Here is a 19,923-nt window from a genome sequence, read left to right as displayed (position 1 = left end):
CCTGGTATGCACTGGTTTTAGTGGCAACTCCTTGGATTTTGTCCCACTCTTTGCCAGTGGGTGAAGCTGACCAAGCAGTTCATCCAACTGCAGCTGAATTGAGCATGTCCATGACTCAGGGTTTCATGTCACAGCTAGAGAAAACCTCTCACTGCAGAACAGGCACTGTCAGTCTCCATTAGCTAGTCATTGAGCTGGCCACCAGCTACACTGATGAGCTGAAACTTGCAGACAGCACTGAAAGATAGAGGACAAAATCACCTAAATCAGGTATTAACTTGGGGACTGTGCTCTCCCTTTTAAAAGAAAGAAAAAAAGTGCTTGGAAGCATTTCACGAGGCTGTTTTTTCCCAGCACTGCTGGCTGAGCACCTTTACTGATGTGTTCAGGGAATTGATGCACCAAAGGGGCTCAGAAGGCACTCAGGGATCTGTCCTGCAACCTCCCACTGAACTCACAGGGTGAGGTCTGAAAATAACCACAACCTTCAAAAGTTCACTGTGGAAAACACCACACTGATGATGACTTGTGCATCCTATGAGCCTGAGGCCATAATATGACACCAGTAGAACCATAGCCACCCTGAGCTCATGTGGGAGAAGCATTGCCTTGTACCAGTGGCACTTAGTATAACCTTGGTCTGAGCTTCTGCCTCCAGCTCAGCTCTCTGCCTCGCACGTAAGGGCAGCTGGAGAGATGCAGAGGACCAGGGAAACCACAAACCTTGTGTCCTTGTTTGGCCTCGTGTCATGAGCCCCCCTTTCTCCAAAGAGATTGGCATTCAAATTCAGTCACAGCCAGGTTAAGCTCCCTTTGGTTGCAGCAAGTCAATTTAGAAGCAGTTAGTTAATTGGTACATTTGTTACACGCACACTGAATTGCAGTGCAGCAGAAAAGGTTTACCAGGAATAAAACAATTACAGTAGAAAATGAAAGGAGCTGTTTAATTCCATTTCACAATTAATTGCTTGGACAATGCAACATTTGAACCAATGAACAGGAAACAAAGAAATTCTGCCTTTTAGGAACAGAGGATGTGCTCCCACTGCTGATCCCTGACCTTCCCAGCTAGGAGCATCACTGTATCTTGGGAGGAGGCACAGTCAAGCAGCATCCCCAGGGCTTCAGCTTTGCTGAAAAAACCGATATCTTCAGCTCATCTGGGATTTTGCTTTTGTGCCACTTCATGCATGTCCTTGTTTTGGCCTTTTAGTAACTAAAGCTTTCTGTCATATAAAGATACTTCAGGCTTTAGGAATACCTCAGATCCTTACCCTGGGACTAAAGAACACATCTAGTGATAAGACAAGAGGTAATGACCTTAAATTGAGCCAGAGGAGGTTCAAGTCAGATTTAGGAAAAATTAATTCTCCAAAAGAACAGTGAGGCATTGGCACAGGCTGCCCAGGGAGGTGGTACAGTCACCATCCCTGGAGTATTCAAGAAAAGGGTAGATGTGTTGTTTCTTCCCACATGTCTTATATTTCTCCCTCCAGAATATTAAGAGCATAGAAAAGGCAACTAAGCTCCTTGAGTAAGCCTGGTATCAGTTTGCTTATAGTAGAAAAAGATCTTGGAGGTGTAGTTGAACTTTAGGGTTACTTTGAGCAGCTATGGTAACGATGGGTTGAGAAGTACAACTGCCATCCTGCAACAAGATGGAAAACAAGGAATCCCTACTGCAGTTGTGTAGCATTAACACTTCTGGCTGGCAACTGGGAGGGCTGACTGAGGAGCACAACATCCAGAAACAGGCTATGAAGAAATACAGTGCTTGAAGACCATTGGAAAGTAACAGCTGACAAGAGGTGCAATTTCTCTCTAGAAATACACAGAAGGGAACTCTGGGGAAGGAAAATGACTGCTCAAGCCTCCCCAGAAATTTTGTAAGTGGAATAAAGTGGGTATAACTGTAGCTATAATGTGTTTAAGAGGAAGACTGTAAACAAATTTAAGTAACCAAGTCAGTAGATTATAAATGAGCTTCACAGAAGGTAGGGCATCTCTAATACAGAAACAGCCCCCAGAAGGCATCCACAAATAGAAAAGCATTATGGCTCACGACACATGAAGTATGAGCCATAACCAGTGCAAGGGAACCTTTACTAAATAATTGCTCTTCTTCATTGCCCCTGCAGCTCTCAGCAGGCCACACATACATCAGGGATGTCTGTTCCTCTCCAGCCTTCTAAGGGACTTCTAGTACAGGTGCTCCCCTTTGCTAAACCCACTGAGTTTTGTAAGTCTCAATCAGGGTAAGCAATCCTCATGATCCTTGAAAGCAACCAGCTCCAAACCTGCACACACGTGAGGGAGCAAGTAAACCTCAAACTGGTAAACAGTTTATTACTCATTTAATTTGATCACTCAGCAAAGCTCCCAGTTTGCTAATACACCTGGGTGTTTTTGTTACAGTTACCACTGAACTGCAGAAAAACATCCTCCAAGACCTTCCCTTGTAGACAGTATCTGTCTGACAGACAGGTCTGAGGATCCCCCACCTAAAGAGTTCTATTTCCACCTATGTAGAATCTAACAAGCCATTTGGGAGGAGAAACTCATTGCTCCGAGGAAAAGCATCCCAAAGAACAAAACAGCCTTCTGCTAGCAGTATTTTTCCTTTGCATAATATTAAGAAGCAGCTTTATGGAATTAACCCTTTCTCTACGCCCATCAAACCATTAATGCATACCCCACCTGGTTTACAGCCAGCCTAGCAAAGAGGGAGGACCCAACTTACAACCACTCAAATATAAGAAAGAACATAAGAGGACCAACCAAACCTCCCCAGATTCGGGAGATGATATCCCTCCAGAGCCTTCACACTTCTAAGTTAAAGAAGCCCAACTCCCTCAACCTTTCTTTGTAGTAGAGATGTTCCATCCTTTTAATCATCTATTTACCCTTCCTCTAGACCTGCTCCAACAGTGAACTAACTGCAGAGCTTCCTTACAGCAGTCTCTCATGTTTCTAAAGAATATCTTAAACAACATACCTGCTGTAGATTGACCCTATTCTCCAGCAGCTGAACAGCAGAGCCTCAAGACAAGAAGGAAGAAAATGCTTCATCCAAAACTTAATGCATCCTTGCTTTCTGCTCTTAAAGGGAGTACATGAGATGCTCAGCTGCATCTGATAATGAAGAAGAGAACTGTGGAGAATAGCTTAGATCCTTACCACAGGTGACTTTAATCACCAAATTAAGGAGAGGGCTTGGGCAGGTATCCTGGGGCACATTTTGGGGTGTTTGTAGTGTTTCTCAGTGGTCTGCATTGAGGTGATATGAGCCTGAGAAGCTCTATGTTCCCCTCAGACCGTTAGGCACCTGGGTATGTTTTCCAGTTTGTCCAGAATACCCTTAGAGTTAAATCAATATTAATACTTCAGAAGGAAGGCTGTGATAGGACTACTTCATATTCTGGGTTTTTTCAGGACCTTTCCTGTTCATGAGAACAGGAAAGATTTTCTACGTGTGACTGTTTTTATTACTGAGTAGCAAAGGGCAAGACCTGTGTGCACCCTTAATGGTGCCACATTGCAGCCTATAGGATGGAAAACCTGCTAACAAACCTGCCAGGGCTGCCATTGGTACAGAGTTGACTGTTACAGGCTGTGTGAAGCACCTGCTGTTGCCTCTATTCCTCACACCACAGCTCCTGCCTTGCAGTTTAACACCTCACTCTCTTCTATGCCATTGCCCCAAGGTGACTGTTTCCTTCTCTTCCTTACCCAAACATTGACTGTATGTGCCCATGTCACCTGCGGGCTCTGCAAATAAAATCATTTCTGCAGTGACAAGTGGGCCTGTATTTCTGGCTCACCTTGGGGGAAACTCTCACTCAGCTCGTGTCCCGGCTTCCTTGCAATATGATTACGTAACAAGGAGGAGATCTCCTATAACCATGGGCAGATAGTTGCAGATCTTTTTCCTATTATCAGTGAATATAACCAGTCCAGGAGAAACCTGGGCTCCCCACTCTGTAATGCAGATGGCCCTCAAGCACGTGGCAGTGCAGCATGGCACATTTCAACATCTAACCCCAGTGTATTCATGCTGATTGGCCCTGTTAGCAGGCAGACTTTGAACTCTAGTATTTCCAAATAAAGAGATATGGGGTATTTTTTGCCCTCCTCCTAGGAGCAGGGGGGCAAAACTGCTGGAGATTCTTCATGGTAACTACAGAGATTAACTGAAGGATGCAAAGGAGCACTTCTATCTGAAGGCACTGAGGCTGTCAAAAGTCCCTTGAGTTCTCAAGATGAATCATAGAATCATTAAGGTTGGAAAAGATCTCCAAGATCATCCAGTCCACCTACCACCAATAATTCGCACTAAACCATTAGTACAGCATCAAAACATTTCTTGAACGCCTCCAGGGATGGTGACTCAGCCACCTCCATGGACCATTCCAGCTCTTGACCACTTTTTTGGAGAATAATTTTTTCCAACCTGAAATTCTCCTTGCTTGCAGATACCAGAATTTTCGTGCTCTTTGATGGTCCCATGGAGGCAGGATGTAGGTGGTAGAGACAGGGAGAATGTTGCTCTCAGCCAAAGTGGCAGCACAGGGTCAAGCTGATATGCAGAGCTGGGGATTCATGAGGCCCAACAAACCTTTTCGGCCATTTCAATTTAACTGAAGCTTTGTAAGGATGGAGACTGGTGCATTCAGCAGATGCTAGCGTGTGGGATGCACTGTGTCCCAGGCCATTGTCACTGGCTGAGATTGCCCAAAAGCCAATGGTATAGTGTGGCTGGAGCTGCAGGAGGGGCTGGGGCTCACTCTGCTCATGCTGACCTAAGGGCACCTCAGGCAGTGAGGAGCGCTCCTGGCTGCCACAGCTCTTTCCCATTTTCAGAGCATCACTGCAGAGGGTGATGGCTGTGTAATGAGTTTCTTTAGTCTTGCCTGAATGCTTTCAGCTCTGCAGACAAAACGTCTCAGTGTTTGGCACCAAGGAGCAGATGAGTAGGTGATTACACACTACCCTGCCCCAACACATAAATCTTCTCAATTAGTGGGATTTCTTCCAGGTAATGCACTTCTATGAATAGTGATAATTTTTGAGCTCATCTCTTTACCAGCTGGGGAAAAAAAAAAACAACAGTGAGAACTTGCAAAAACCTCTTCAGACTTTTCTAGCATAAAAAAGCCCAGGAGTGCTGCAGTGGAAGATCTCAGGGCCCCATCAGTGCCCATGCAATGTGCTCGAGAGGTGGGTTTGTAGGTATTTCATGGAGTTAAACAGTGCCAAGTGCAAGGGCCTACACTTGGGTGGGGGTTATCTCAAACATGAGGAGATTGAGAGCAAACCTGGGAGTAGAATCTGGGTGTGCTGATTGTTGAGATGAGACTTTTGGGTAAGGGTGTTAAATGTAGGAAGAAAGGAAAATTAGAGAAACTAGAGGTTTTCCTTCTTGAATTGGACTTGAGTGCAATAGATGTCTTCTTCAATTGTTTAGGTGCTCAGTTATCCATCCCAGAAAATGATAGTGAAGGAGTATCTGGCTTTACCAGAAGACAGCAGGTCGTCATCAGGGAAGGGAGCTGGTTACATGACACACTGCCATGGTGCTCTTAATTCAGTGCTCAGAGAAGCAACATAGGGTGGCTGTGTTGGTGTGAAGGATGATGCTGGACATTGCCAGGGGAAAATAAAAGCCCAGCCAGGACCAGGCACTTGGACATTGCCTGTGCAGAGATGCAGCTTGCTAAGGGAACAGCATGATGTTATGGAGCAGATGTGTTGATTTGGATGAAAGCAGCCTATTCTTCAGCTAAGGAGGACGTGGGAAGGCCAATCTGATTGAATTAAATTATCTAATCCCGGTGTGGTAAGGGAAACATCATGTAACAGAAACAGGTTCTGTATCTGATAGTGCAAATCTTGGGAAGGGAACAGCAGAAGCAGTTTGATTGCGCACAAAAATAACCAACAACAGAGAGGCTAATAATTCATATTTCAGAAGAGCATCTTTCATGCTGAAGGATACAAACAAGTTTTTCCTACTGGCCACTTTGAAATTCGGCCACCTCGAGAGCGGAACACAGCCGTGCATAACATCTGACACCACTTCCATGTTGATGTATTTGTTAATATGCAAATTGCCCATCAGTGTATCTTCAAAAGGTTGTTGCAGTCAGATAACAAATCAGCCCCATGTACCTATACGTCGACAGTGCCCAAACCTCAGAGCCCTGGTGTTGTTTTTGTGTACATGCATCTCAGTGTGGAGTTCAGTGCACCTGGTGCTGTTTTTTCTGCAATAGGAAGATCAAAAGAAAGAAACAGAAAATGGCCTTTGTGGTCCCTTTCGCTGGTGTTACGGCTGTTCCACTCTTTTCTGACTTTTCTGCTCTCTGTTTTGTATTCTGCTTGGAAAAGGAAGGCTGCTTGCATTCCTCTGCTGGAGGAGGAAAACACAAGACTTTTCACCAGGAGGCATATGCAGGCAAAGGCAGAAACACATGGATTCATGCAGCTTCAGATACAGGAGGTCTTTGGCCAGGGCAGCAGAAAATCAGAATTAATGTTGTGCAGCTTCTCCAGGCACGGTGCAGCCGGTGCCTTTGCTCTGTCCTCTTGAGCTTCTCTCAGCTGGAGAGTTGTCAGGTGAGGCAAGGGAATTTGGGGATTAAGCCACCTGCACTACTTTCACATGGTTTGTTTTTGCTACCAGCTCCACAGACATGCTGTCCTACAGGTCCTTCTTCAGGCTCCACTGAGAGATGTGACTGTTGTGGGTTGATTTGCCCCACTCAGGTCCTCCCAGAGCATCCATGACCACTATATGTATGCATCCTGCAGGCAGCAGCCTCACTGCCACACCACCAACCACATTGTTGGGTACCTGATAGAGAAACCCTTGGTGCTGCTGGCTGATTTCTGCCAGGTGAGGCAGCTCTGCCTCAGCTCTTAGCCACAGCATTTCCAATGAGCTACCTCTGCTTCTGGTGCACATTCATGCCAGTAAGGGTTTTAACTTTCCTCCAAACATTTAAGAGACCTTCCATCAGGATTTGATGCCTGGGCTGTTGAGCTGCAGCACCCGTGGTTCCCAAGGGCTGGGATTCTCCCTCTGCTGCCTCCTCAGTATAGTTTTGTTCAGCATCTCTGCTTGCAGGGCTGTCTTGGACTTCAGAAAGAAATGGTCAGGCTAGACCAGGTCAAGTTCAGTCTGGATGGGACTCTCAGCAACCTGATCAAGCTGTAGGTGTCTCTGTTCATTGCAGGGGAGATGGACCAGGTGGTCTTAAAGGGTCCCTTCCATCTCAGATGATTCTGTGATTCTATGAAATGCCTTTCCTACAAAGATGTTCTGTAGTCATAAGGAACTTACCCAAATTGGGATGTTCTGAGAACCGTTTTAATTTCTTCTAATCGGCAGATGAAAAATGAATTACTTCAGATGTCATGTCCTGCCACATGGACCTTGTAACATTTGGAAAAACCGCAATGGAGTTACCCAGTAATTGAAGGGCTCTACATGAGTGAACTTTGTAATTGCATATTCTTCTCCTTGGGTCTGGGAGGCAGAAAGGAAAAGCGGATCAGGGCCATGTCTTAATGAAATGGTTGAGACATGCTGAGCTACTGAAGATAAAATTAACCAAACGGCTCACATTATTTCTTACTGCAATTCCTTATACCTGTGGGTGTAACCCAGGCCAGTTTCCAGATGAAAGATGCTGGCAACACTGGGAAGATGCTCTGTACTTCTGTCTTCACATTGTTACTGGATTCCAATCAAAGTGCATGCAGGCCCACAGGTTCCCTGCTAATGTTGCCCTCTGTCTGCCTGGGAGCCACTCAAGGTTGCTAACGGCAAACAGGGGCAAATACTGCAGAATAGAGATTCTCTCAGCTGTCATGCTAGAGGCTTTTCTTTGGGGGAAAAAAAAGGAAAAAAAAAAAAAAGGAAAAAAAGAAGAAAAGTCTACTGTTGTTTGTTTCACTGCCTTTGAAAACGGGATCTATCATCTGGTGAATCTAACCAGCATCCATTTCTGCTGATTTTCCATGGCTGCTCCTTAGCGGTTGATGGCATAATGTTGTCTGAAATGGCCATTAGCCGGGTATCTTTATGAACAGCTTCCCAGGGAAAGTTCAATTTGCTGAATGATGAGCACGTCTCTGAGAAGAATTGCATTATATGGTGCTCGCGTGCTGAAAGCATTAACTTTATACTTTTAAAATACGCATTGATGGATACGATGAGGATTGAAGAAGTAGAAAGGTGAAGGTCCCGATGGATTAGATATAATATGTTATAATTGGTAGCTTTTTTTTTTTTTTCTGAGAAAAATAAACGGTAAATTTAGAAAAATTCTATGTAGCTGAGGCTTTTTCACTAGGAAAAATGGAAAAAAAGAGAGAGAATCGTATAAAAAAATGTAATGGAAAGCCTCTTCAATTGGTACAAGCCATAACTTAAGGGCACTGGATTTGTGCTAAAGAACTGTTTGGCTCCTTGGAGTCACATCAAATTAACCCCAGCATCCGAACAGAGCTTAGCTCACTCTTCTATCTCATGCAGGATAAATCTAAGTATTGTCTAAAATACTGTTTTTTTAATTAAGAAGAAGCAGAGTGAAACAACAGTGAATTTCTCCTTCAGAAGAGACAAGATCATTCTGTCTCACAAATCCTCAGTAGGCATTGGGTGAAAGCCCAGGAGCTATAGACTAGGACACCTCTTCTCCTTGATGCTGAGACAGCTCCCACTCTGTATTCAGCTCAAGTCTAGAGCTGAACTCACTCTCACACCCAAGAGAGCTCAGAGGTATTCAGGTATCTTGATTTCACATGCACAGCACTGTGATTTCTATGCACTGAAGGCACTTCACTTAATCGGTGCTATTATCACACCTGATGAGGCACAGCAGGTGATATTTGAGATGCTTGCCTTTTGATTCCTTGCAACTGAGCAACATTTAGTAAGAATTACTTAAATCAGCTAATCAAAAACAAGTTCAATGACATTAGGATGAAGTGGGCTCCAGAACACCTAGGCAAAGTTCTTTATCTTGTGGAAATCCTTCTTTAGAGGGAGCAAATATTTCCCAATGTGATCTATAAGCTCTCTGTTTCTTCGGCTGTGGATGTGTAGAAGTCGTTCCTGAAAATCCTTTGTTATTCCCTATTTCAGGCGATGTTTGAGATTGTTCTTGTGCAACAGATTTCCGTGACCCTTTGCCTGCCTCCTGGTGCTGGGAAAGCAGGATGGTGGGGCTGCTTGCAGGTGGGAACTGGATGGAGGTGTGTGCATGAGGCCTTGGGCATGACAATGTCTTCTCAAAAATTCACATCTGACTTCAATTCCCAGCAATGGAGTTGGCACAGTTTTTCCTTTCTTCAACAGGGATTGTCCCAAAGCAGAACCAGCTCTTAGCATTCCCACTGCTCCCCTTTCACGGCTGACTGGGGCTTGTATCATTCTCTACCTTAACTGAGGTGCTAACATCCTCCAGAGCCCATTGCACAAAAAATAACCTGCAGTCCTCTGCATCTTGGGAAAATTTATGTTTTCTGCTCCTTTAAACTACTTCTCCTTAAATGAAATTGATGATAAGAGGCACCTGCTCTGCCTTTAGGGCAAGTCACCCATAGCTTATGGAGCTAGTGAAGGTGCTAGGGACCATTTGGAACATATGGACCCAACTGTGGGGTTGAGGACCATTTCTGGGGCCTGGGCAGATGCCACCCATCTGTGACTGTTCCCAGTGATGTCCCAGTACCATGGGATACATAATACTCGCAGAATCCATGCTTAGCATCAGTGTCCCACAGTGCTGGAGAATTTCATGCAGCACACACAATAATGGCTGAGAGAAAAAACACGATGGAAACACGTGGCTTCAGTTCTTCAGCGGTAGCTATTAAGTGTCCCCTGTTGTCTGTTGCTGGCTGGCACAGCACTCGCACTCAGGAGGGGACACACGGAAAGCATTTGAGTTGCTGGTAGCAACGCGTGTGTTTAGGCTTAAAAGGATGGAGGGGCAGTTCTTATAAGTGAGTGTGAAGACAGAAAGATCATTAGCACATATTTATTGGAGTTTACCAGCTCTGTAACAATGGGTTTCTCTTTGCCATTGAAGTTAATTCCTCTGTAATTATGTTCCTAATATAGAAATCATTTGGCATTTATTTGCCATAATAAAACTTCCCATTGCATTTAAATTCGATGTGAAGTTAAGTGTATTTAGAAGACTCAGTTGAAGACCCGAAATTAAATATTCCTGGTTTCCTTTTCCAAATAAGACAAACTCAGACAAATGCTAGCAGTGAGATCCATATGTGCAGCTGCTCCTGTGAGCACCGGATGCTACATGTGCTTATCCAAAGGGACAAGCTCTGTCCTGGTGCACTGATGATGCAGGCAATACCAACAATTGGTTCTGCTTGTTGCACCTGAGCAAGGAAAATGCGGAGCTGAGGAAGCATTACTACCCAGCCATCCTGGTTAGTAAGCTGTTTCCAAAATAGGAAAATACTCCAGCAGCTGGGGTGGCAGGATGTGTGCATGTGGCTCTACCCAGCTCTCAGGAGCAGCTTGGGCACAGCTGGGGCTAAGAGAGCCCAGAGACCTCATCCTGGCCAAACAACACAACTGTCCCCAGCCCTGTGCCCTCCAGCTGATGTGTGAGCCACCACAGCTTTGGAAGCAGCCTGTGGATGTGGATGGGCTCCCAGCACTGGTAAATGATAAACAAAATGGCCAGGGCAACACAGTGACATCAATATGCAGGAGGGCTGATGCTGATCCTGATATAGAATTGTAGAATCATTAAGGTTGGAAAAGACCACTAAGATCAACCCTGCCTTAGCAGGGAGATTGGTAATAGATGATCTTTGAGGTCCCTTCCAACCCAAACCTGTCTACGATTCTGTGATTGTATGATTCTGTGATCTATGCAGTCCAACCCTCAACCCACCCCCACCATCCCCCTGGGCAGCCTGTACCAGTGCCTCACCACTCTAAAGCTTTTCCTCCCTCTGGAGTGTCTTTGTAGAGCAGTGACAAAGGGTGTTGGTGATGTTCCTTGGAGGTGTTCAAGACCAGGTTGGACGGGGCCCTGGGCAACCTGATCTAGTAAAGGTGTATGTTTGGTGGCCCTGCTAGGCAGGGGGGTTGGAACTACATGATCCTTGAGGTCCCTTCCAACCCGGGTCATTCTGTGATTCTGTGATTCTGTGATTCTGTGGTGGTAATGCCACTCTTGGAGGCACTTCAGTTGTGCAGAGCTATCTTCTTCAAACCTACAGAATGTAACTTCCACTTCTCAGGGCACAGCTGAGGGACCGTTCCTGAGCAAACTGCACAGCCAGTGACAAAGCTCCTTCTCCTTTACATACAAAGGATTTATGCCTTTAATATGCCCCCGGTGTTTATTTTGTCTGTTGGTACACGAGCACGTGTGCACAAGTGTGCGTGTGGCAGTGTTTTATGAAGCCCTGCTGTGGACAGAATTGGGCTTCACAGTATGCAAAAATAGCTGTGTGCCACATGCGAGGATATAATACTTCACATGGCTGGAGGAAATGCAAGAAGTCAGGGTTTTGCTGGATTTGTAAAAGCCCCAAAACTAGGCGTTTCATCTCTGTGTTCCAGCCCTGAGCTCTAGCGAGGGGCAGCAGGGCTATCTGGGTTGGAGCAGTGTGATGTTAGAGGACCAGGTCCCCACTGCTGTGTAGTATGTCTGTGGACATCTCTTGGCTCTGAGCAGCTGGGATTTCATAGACCCATTTACTATGGAGACCAAGGAGACCCAATGGAGGTTGTCACTAATGGCCTCTGCTCCATCCCTCCCATCCGTGTTGTCTCCAGCTGCTTGTTAAGCCAAACCCTCATCACGCTGTAGAGCCCGGCAGAGATCCTGATGTGTAGGATGCCACCCTGATGCTTGCCCTGTAAAGTTTGGGGAACCTAAAGCCTTTCTTGCTCCCATCTCATTGCGTCCCCTCCAGTGTGTAATGGAAATGACTGGCAGGTAGGGCTGAGCCTGGTTTGTAGCATAAACAGTTATTTACAGTTGTGCTGAAATTTCATGGAAGATGACATTTTTAGGTCACCTAGCTGAAGCAAATGAAATGATTAATGTGTTTGCATTAGATTTCATAAAAAAAAGTATCACTCTTGCCCAGCATGGCTCTCACTTCCTCAGGCTTTTAGATCAGATGTGGTGCCCTGAAACCTAAGGCAGTTTTCCCCCAGGTTTAGGAGGAGCGGGATCTGGCCTTTCGACCCAAGGTAGGTAGGATGTGGATGTCTTCTGCTGTGTCCAGCATTCTCAGGGTGGTAACACTTACCTAAGACAAACCAGGTGAAAAGGGGCAAAGAGCAAAGGGGTGGTGGAAGGAGCACTTAGGCGAGCACCAGGTCTGTGCACGGCCTCCTTGCTGTGCCCTGTGGGAGGAGGGAGCTTCATGGTGCCATCTCTCTTTTCCAGGGGGAGTTGCTGAGCCCGTGTCGATGCGACGGATCGGTGAAATGCACGCACCAGCCATGTCTGATCAAATGGATAAGCGAGAGAGGCTGCTGGAGCTGTGAGCTGTGTTACTACAAGTACCACGTCATTGCCATAAGCACAAAGAACCCTCTGCAGGTAAAGGTACTAGAGACATTTCAAAGTCTATTTATTCTCGGTCATCTTTTTGTTTCTGGGAGCAAATAGATTTTACTGGCTTGGGTTTTGCCTCCCTGTACGGTGGTCCCTAGGAAGGGCTGTTGGTCTCATTTAGTGAGCCCCATGCCCTCACTGGTGGTGCTGGGGCATCCCTCAGGCCATGCTCTTTCTACCTCTCCTCTCTGACCTTGATACCTTTTTCATGTCACTGCTCCCTATGTCCCAGTATAGCCTGGATCAGCACTGGAGGTGGTTACTCTGGTGCTCTGGTCTCTCTGGGCTTAATTCTCAGTGTGTAGGTGTGCACATAACAGGTAGAGCACATCCAAATGTAAGTACCTGTGGAAGGCAGCAGAGGACCTTCCTTTTTCCTCTTGGGAGTTCAAAAGCGCTGCAGCTTATTAGACCCCACTGCAGGCTAGTAATTCAAAATCAAGATTTAGAATGGGGAAAGCTGCGTGACTGTTAAAAATGGGATGATTTATCCTTAATAGCTATTGATTTATTGCTGGAGCAACACCTGAAGATGGACTAATTGCTGAGCACCATTAGTGCCTCAGACATAAGGAAGCACATTAGACCCAGGCACTACTGCTTAATTAGCACCATGTGGAGGGAGAGACATTGCAGCAGCCTGCTGTGCTCAGACACCAGGACAATGCCTGTGCAAATGTTGATCTGTCCAGAACTTGGTTACATTGGCTTTCTGTTAATCTCTCTGTCTCTAACAGGAATCAGACCCTTTGCCAGTGATGGTACCCACTTGTTCAGGACTGCGGGGTGCAAATCCCTGTTCTCTCCTCCAAATGGCTGCCTGTATTCGAGGCCAGATTGGATGGGACCCTGAACATCCTGGTCTGGTGGGTGGTAACCTTGCCCATGGCAGGAGGTTGGAACTGGATGGTCTTTAAGATCCCTTCCAGCCTCAGGCATTCTGTGATTCTAGGATTCTGTGATTTTATGTGTCCTTCTCCAGGCCTGAGGTCACTAAAAACAGTGGAGAAAGAGGCACAGCCCTTAGGACTCCACACTGAAATGAAGTAGCAACATTAGTGGGGCATCATGAGGAAATTTTGCTGGGGGGAAGGAAAAAGCATCCCTGCTCTCTTCAAATCCCTGCAGCTTCTAATTCAATTTTCCCTATTCCATGGCCTGGAGAGAACAGTAGTTCCATCCCAAGCCTCAGACCCAGAATGTTTGAGTTTCTTGGCTCCTGTAAATCAGTCCAGATTGAAACACAGCAGGGGAGCTGTGGACAGAGCAGCATTTGTTTATTTCTGGAAAGCTGGTCCATAAGTGCCCGAATACTTCATGAGCCTCAGGTTGATGGAACGATGCTGGGCAGTGTCAAAGGCTTGTGGGTCCAGATTTGCGATGTGTGTGCAGCCAGCCTTTAATGAATGACCTCCAAGTATTCTACATCCCCATACGGCTCAGGGCAACTCAGGACATTCTTATGGCTCCTCACTTGGCTAAAATTTGTTGAAGCAATTCACAGATGAGCGCTCATCCCGCAACCACACTTGAAAAGCCTGCCCAAAGGATCACTTCTTTTGTCTCCCCTGTTAGAAAGTGACCTTTGCCACAAGCATGAAAACTGACTGCCAGGAGCAGCCAAGCCAGAGAAGCTGGATAGACATCTCTGCTCTGTGAGCAAGGTTCCTGGGCAACTGTGTTCTGAGGGCTTCTCGCTGCTGGCGGGGACTTCACAGTGCCTCTCACAGAAATGTGGGAGATATGGCTCAGCAGAGGGTGGGAAGAAGCAACTGGAGTGAAAAGCCACTTGGTCTGGAGCAAATGCTGCACATAAGGAGCTGCAGCTGTGTGCCCCGGTGCCCTGCCTGGTGTCAGCAGAAAGGCACGTCTGGGAAGCTGGTGTTACACCAGCACCAGCATGTGAAATCCTGAGGGATGTGGCTCACATATGAAGCCTGGAGTTCCCAAGAGAAATAAGGGATGTGGGACCCGTAGCCTATCACCATGTGCATCTCTGTGCTCCTTGGTGGTTCTTGCCATCCTCCAGTGTTGGAAAAGGGAGGCAGTGATGCTCTGGTACTCTGTGCCATAACAACGTGCCACAGTGTGGCCGAGTGGAAATTGTGTCTTTTCTGCTCAGTCTTCACCCCACATGTGGTCAGCAGGGACCCCTGGACATAGTGGTATGTCCCTTAGCAAAGCCATCTATCCCTGGCCTGTCTTCTCAAGGTCTATTGGAATTTCTACACAGCTTTCCTCTTCTTAGAAAGCTCTGAATTTCTCAAGCACAGGCTTTGAAAGGCAGGGACATCCATTTATTCCAGGCCAACCATTGTATGGGCAAAGACCACATAGAACTCACCTCCTTGTAAAGTGAAGCATGTTTAGATGAAGCTTGGAGCATGGCTGTACTCCAGGTGGTCAGAGCCAGGCAGTACATCCAACACCCACATGCTCCCCGGGATCTGCCTATTTCTCTGCCCATTTGGACACATGCTGCACATTTTCTAGCAAGCCTAGGAGCATGGCATGGGCCAGATGTGCATGGCGTGGGCAGAGAAGTTGCAGTCAGGGGAACGTGGTTCATTCATAATTAACACAGATTCCTTCAAGCCTCCAGGCTGTTATGAGATGTCTCATAGCAGAGAGGAGCCTCCAGTCTGGCATTTTGATACAAAGAATTTCTATAAATTAACCTGTCAGCCCTGGATGGCTGAAATTTAAGAGCAAAAGACTTAAAGCAGGCAACACTGCTGAGACTGGAGGATTAAAGTTGTTGGAGAACATGGCAAGTGTCCTGGCAAGCAGCAGCAAATGAGCAAAAATCTCCTACCCACTATGAGCAATCAGGAAGTGCACAGGCTTTGTCCATCCATCCCCCACTGTAATTCTGCTGGTCCCTGAGGCAGGAGATATGGGCACGGAGAGTCTAAAAGCTCCTCTCTGCTGCAGTATTTGTGCAAAGCCCATGATTTTAATGAGGCCCTGAAAACACAGTTTTGGAAGCATGCGATAGCACTTGCTATGACAGGGCTCTGCAGTGGGTTTCATCTATACAGCTTTGTAGCCACTCATGCCACATTCATTCTGATGCTCTGATTTTAGCAAATACCAGTTCAGTTCGAACCAGCCTTCCCAGACCTGCTGCTCTCTGCAGTCTCCAGGGGTCCAACTCTGCATCACATTTTTTTTCCTGCCTCTTCCTGACCTATGGGTTAGTTCATATCCAAAGGCCCTCAGTTATGGAATGCTGATGTTGGGATCTGGTCCCAGTTCTCTCCAGTGCTTTGGGAATGGACCCTGCTTCTCCTTCCTCTCTTTGTTACATCTGAATAAACAAAAAGCATCTGTAAGTGTGCAGCAGGGAAGCTACCACAGCTTTAGGACAAATTGGTTTGGTGAGTGTACTCTCCTAAAGTTAATCAAGGTGGATAGCCTGGGCCTCAGGACAACACTGAGGAGAGAGCCAGACCCAAGAAGTGATGGGAATGCTCTACTGCATCCTTCCAGGATAAACCTCCACTTGTTTGGGATGCTGGGTCTGAAACAAAATCGCTGAGTAGCGCACTCAGGATGTTAATGATACGTACTAAGGGGACGTGTCAGATATAGCAATAAAAATAAACTGAACTGCCTGAGGCAGGAATGGGGGAGCTCTCAGAGGAGTGTAGGAAGGCTTTTCTAGCAAGCAAGGCTTCTTAGCAAGCTGCTGCACTAAGACAGAGATATCTTCCGCAGGCAAATACATGCCTTGGATCTGCTCATGGTCGTGCTTGTGAATCTTTGGAGACTGTTGATGTTAAAAAAAGGGGAATATGGATCAGACCCTAAATCCTACACTGATGACGTGATTGACTTTCGTTATATTAGCAGCAAGGGCTTTGGTTACAAGGTTCTGCGTGAAGCACTGAAGCACAGGGGAATGATCTTGCTCCGGGTACAAACCACAGATCACATCAAGTGGGATATGATGGGCAAGCACCAGTCCTAGATTCATGTCTACCTATGATCATTGCAGGCATCAGACCTGGGCTCCTAAGAACCTTTTTTCTGAGGCATCTGAGGCACAGAACATTAGGGAAATTGAGAAAAGTTGGGAGAAATTCATCCAAGAGAGTATGTTGTTTTGCACATGAACATCTGTGTGTTGTGCCAAAGTGGTCAGACGGGGAAGATGGTGGCAGAGGACAAACAGTTCCTGAATGAATTAGGACATGTAACGTGATGAGGCACTGGCACAGGCTGCCCAGTGAAGCTGTGGATGCCCCATCACTGGAGGTGCTCAAGACCAGGTTGGATGGGGCCCTGGGCAGCCTAATCTGGTGGGAGGCACCCAGCCCACAGCAGGGGGTTGGAACTGGATAATCACTGAGGTTCCTTCCAACCCAAGGCATTCTGTGATTCAATGAGTCTTCAAAGCAGTCTGCAGGAGAAGAGCCTTTTTTCCAGTGTGGTTGGCAAAGCCATTGCAGAGCTGCTTCAGCACTCTTTGAAGCCACTGTGAGACCAGCACTCACAAAGCTGCTTCTGTTACCCACAGAAGCTTGTAATGCTTTCTGGTACCTCCAAGTTCCACCCTCTTCAATGGTGACACACCATCTATAGGGCTTTCTACCTGCCCAAAGTCAGTCTCAATAGACAATGTGAGTGAGCTGCCTGTTGTTAAAGGTACGCTGCAGTACAGCCCACCAGCTCAGTGCACTCAACAGTCCGCATGTGACAGTTAGTTCACCCACTAAATCCCAGGTTTGCTGGCCTTACTGATGGTGGAGGGAGATTAGGAAAATATTCAGTTTTCTTGTGAGTTGGTTGTTCTCCCCAGTGTTCAGCTCTGGCCTGTGGGTAGTTGCACCCCAGTGCCACTCCCTGAACAGTCAAGGCTGCTTTGTTACCACCAGCAGCCCTGTCGGTGTTGAAGCATCTCTGCTCTCATCCAAAGGCAGGTTTGAAGCTGGTGCTCAGGTGTAGCTTCTCTGCCTTGAGCCATATCCCCTTTGAAAGTAGAATGTATTTAAAATCACACTGATGCCTCCCTGTCTCTGTAAAGCAGTTGCACACAGCTGCTAGCTGTAGGAAACATCTCTTCCTTTTTCTCTCTTTAATTGCTACCTTGGAAGAACCTGTTGCTGCCACAAGCCTTGCAGTATGCCAGACAGATGGTGAGGAGCCAGCCCATTACCTCCTTGAGAGAGAGAAATGATGCAGAATGATTTTGCTGGCACAAGCGGGTCAACGTGAGGAACCTGCAGCAAAACCATAGCAGGCAGCTCTAGGAAAGGCTCCCTGCATCCCCATCCCTTCAGCATTTGCCAGGCTTAGTGGAAGGTGAGAGGACTGCCTCAGCAGGGAACAGCCTCTGTCTCTTCTCAGGAGCTTTACAGCCTTCTCCATGGTCAGGCTGGTATCAGCACCTCAGTGAAGCTGCACATCCCTAACACACAACTTGAGGGCTGTCTGCCCTTGGAGGACAGGAGGCTGGCAGAGGCAGATACTTCAGCTCAGCTCTGTCCCAGGATGTGTTTGACAAAGAGGCAGGGTGCTCGGGGCTCTCCAGAGCTGACACCTCACTTAGATATTGAATTTGGCGTGAATCCAGGCTAAAGTGTTCAAACCCTCTGAATCCTCTTTACTTGGAGGAGGTTGAAGTCCCTCTTTATTTATCCTTCTCCCGGCCCTACTGAGATTTCAAGGGCATGTATATCACAGCTAAAGGTGGCCTATATATTTCCATCTCTCCCGGCCTGTTTATGCATTTGATTTCTGATTTGCACGAGGCACTGTGGGCCATGTCCCCCCAAGTCTTGTCAGAGAAAGCAATTTCTGCTCGTGGTTTTTACAGGACCGTTCTCTCAGCAGCATAAATCTGAGTAAGGAGGTTTTATTCTGGATGACAGAGAGGAGTTCAGGCTTTGGATATTTATAATGTAGCTTATGCAAAGCTTTTTGACAAAGCAAATGGATTTGAGGGAGTTAGTACTATTTTTTTGATTCTTCTGAGGGAGCAGCATTGCCGTTTACCTTAGGAAACAGCCTGAACGTGTCATCACCTAAAGGCAGGGAGTCCTGGCAGCAATAACCTGCATTGTTGGTAACATTCTGTGGGGTGTGCATTGCTTCCATGAGATCTTACCTACTGCTGTGACCCTGTCACATCTCACCAAGCAGCACAGAGCCTGCTCACAGGAGACCTCCAAGGCAAAGCATGGCTGACTGAGACAAATCTTGTGGTAAAAGGATGCCTTCACCAAGGCTGCTGCCTGGCCTTTATGTGAGGCAGTGTCCTGGCTTGTGATGGCCAGGTTGATCTCCAGCCAAGAGGTGGACCAGGTAAAAGCATCTATGTGTAGGGTGCAAATATGAAGCACAGGTGATCTTTGGGATCTCCACAAACCACCACACTGAAGCAAAACAGCAATGTCCATCATGTAATTACTTTCTCCTCTTTTTCTCTCCTCCCTTCCCTCGTCTCCCCTCCTCTCCCTCCTGCCATCCCTCACAGTGGCAGGCCATCTCCTTGACAGTCATTGAGAAGGTTCAGATAGCAGCAGCCATCCTGGGTTCCCTCTTCCTCATCGCCAGTATCTCGTGGCTCATCTGGTCGACCTTCAGTCCTTCAGCCAAATGGCAGCGCCAGGACCTGCTCTTCCAGATCTGCTATGGAATGTATGGCTTCATGGACATTGTCTGTATAGGTGGGTGAACACATCTCACAGCACACAGCCGGGGTTGCCCACTGCTCACTCACCTGCAGAGGAGAGTGGGAGATGGTGTGGAGAGCCCTGTTCTCAGATTGAACCTTCCTCTGTTTTTCCCCTTCTTTGCTTTTTTGACACCTTTTCTACAGTGCTCTCTGCCAGTCTCTGCAGCCCTGGAGAATCTCCTTGGCTGGGCTGGCAGAGGGATCTGCAGCAAGCCCAGAGAGAAACAAATCTCTCTTCAAAGCAAGAAGAGGGCAGGGAGGTCTGGGGGAGGCTGGCAAGTATTGATTAACACCGGGAAGGAAACACCTGCCTTTCTGGAACAGCTAATACAGGGACTGCCCTGTGTTTGACTATGGCATGCTCTGGTTTGCACCTTGCAGCAACATGCTCTCTCCACGTGCATGGCTGTGCAGGGAGCTGTGGGAGGGTGGTGGGTTCGGGGCAAGGTCTCTGCCCCCGCAGGCAGCTGGAGTGGGGGGATCTGGCTGACAATACCTGTGGGCAGAGGCACTTACGAGCCAGGCCATGAAACAGTGGTAGTTAATAAAACAGTCAAGTAAATGCCAACCATCTCCAAGCACGCTCCTGATCAATTCCCACCCAAGCACAGGGCATCA

General features: G+C 47.0%; 1 protein-coding gene across 1 annotated transcript in view; it reads left to right on the top strand.

Moving 5' to 3' along the window:
* The window catches only part of MARCHF4 (membrane associated ring-CH-type finger 4), a 77,324-nt gene that overhangs the window by 40,378 nt on the left and 17,023 nt on the right, over positions 1 to 19,923 (top strand). The window contains exons 2-3 of the mRNA XM_015868615.2: positions 12,453 to 12,608; positions 19,105 to 19,297. Of these exons, the coding sequence (XP_015724101.1) occupies positions 12,453 to 12,608; positions 19,105 to 19,297 (349 nt within the window). The remainder of the gene's footprint in view (positions 1 to 12,452; positions 12,609 to 19,104; positions 19,298 to 19,923) is intronic.

This window comes from Coturnix japonica, chromosome 7 (genome assembly GCF_001577835.2).
Source record: "Coturnix japonica isolate 7356 chromosome 7, Coturnix japonica 2.1, whole genome shotgun sequence".
In the NCBI taxonomy this organism is placed as follows: domain Eukaryota; kingdom Metazoa; phylum Chordata; class Aves; order Galliformes; family Phasianidae; genus Coturnix; species Coturnix japonica.
The sequence above is the reverse complement of the archived record's forward strand: the minus strand, read 5'-3'. Positions and strand labels throughout refer to the sequence as shown.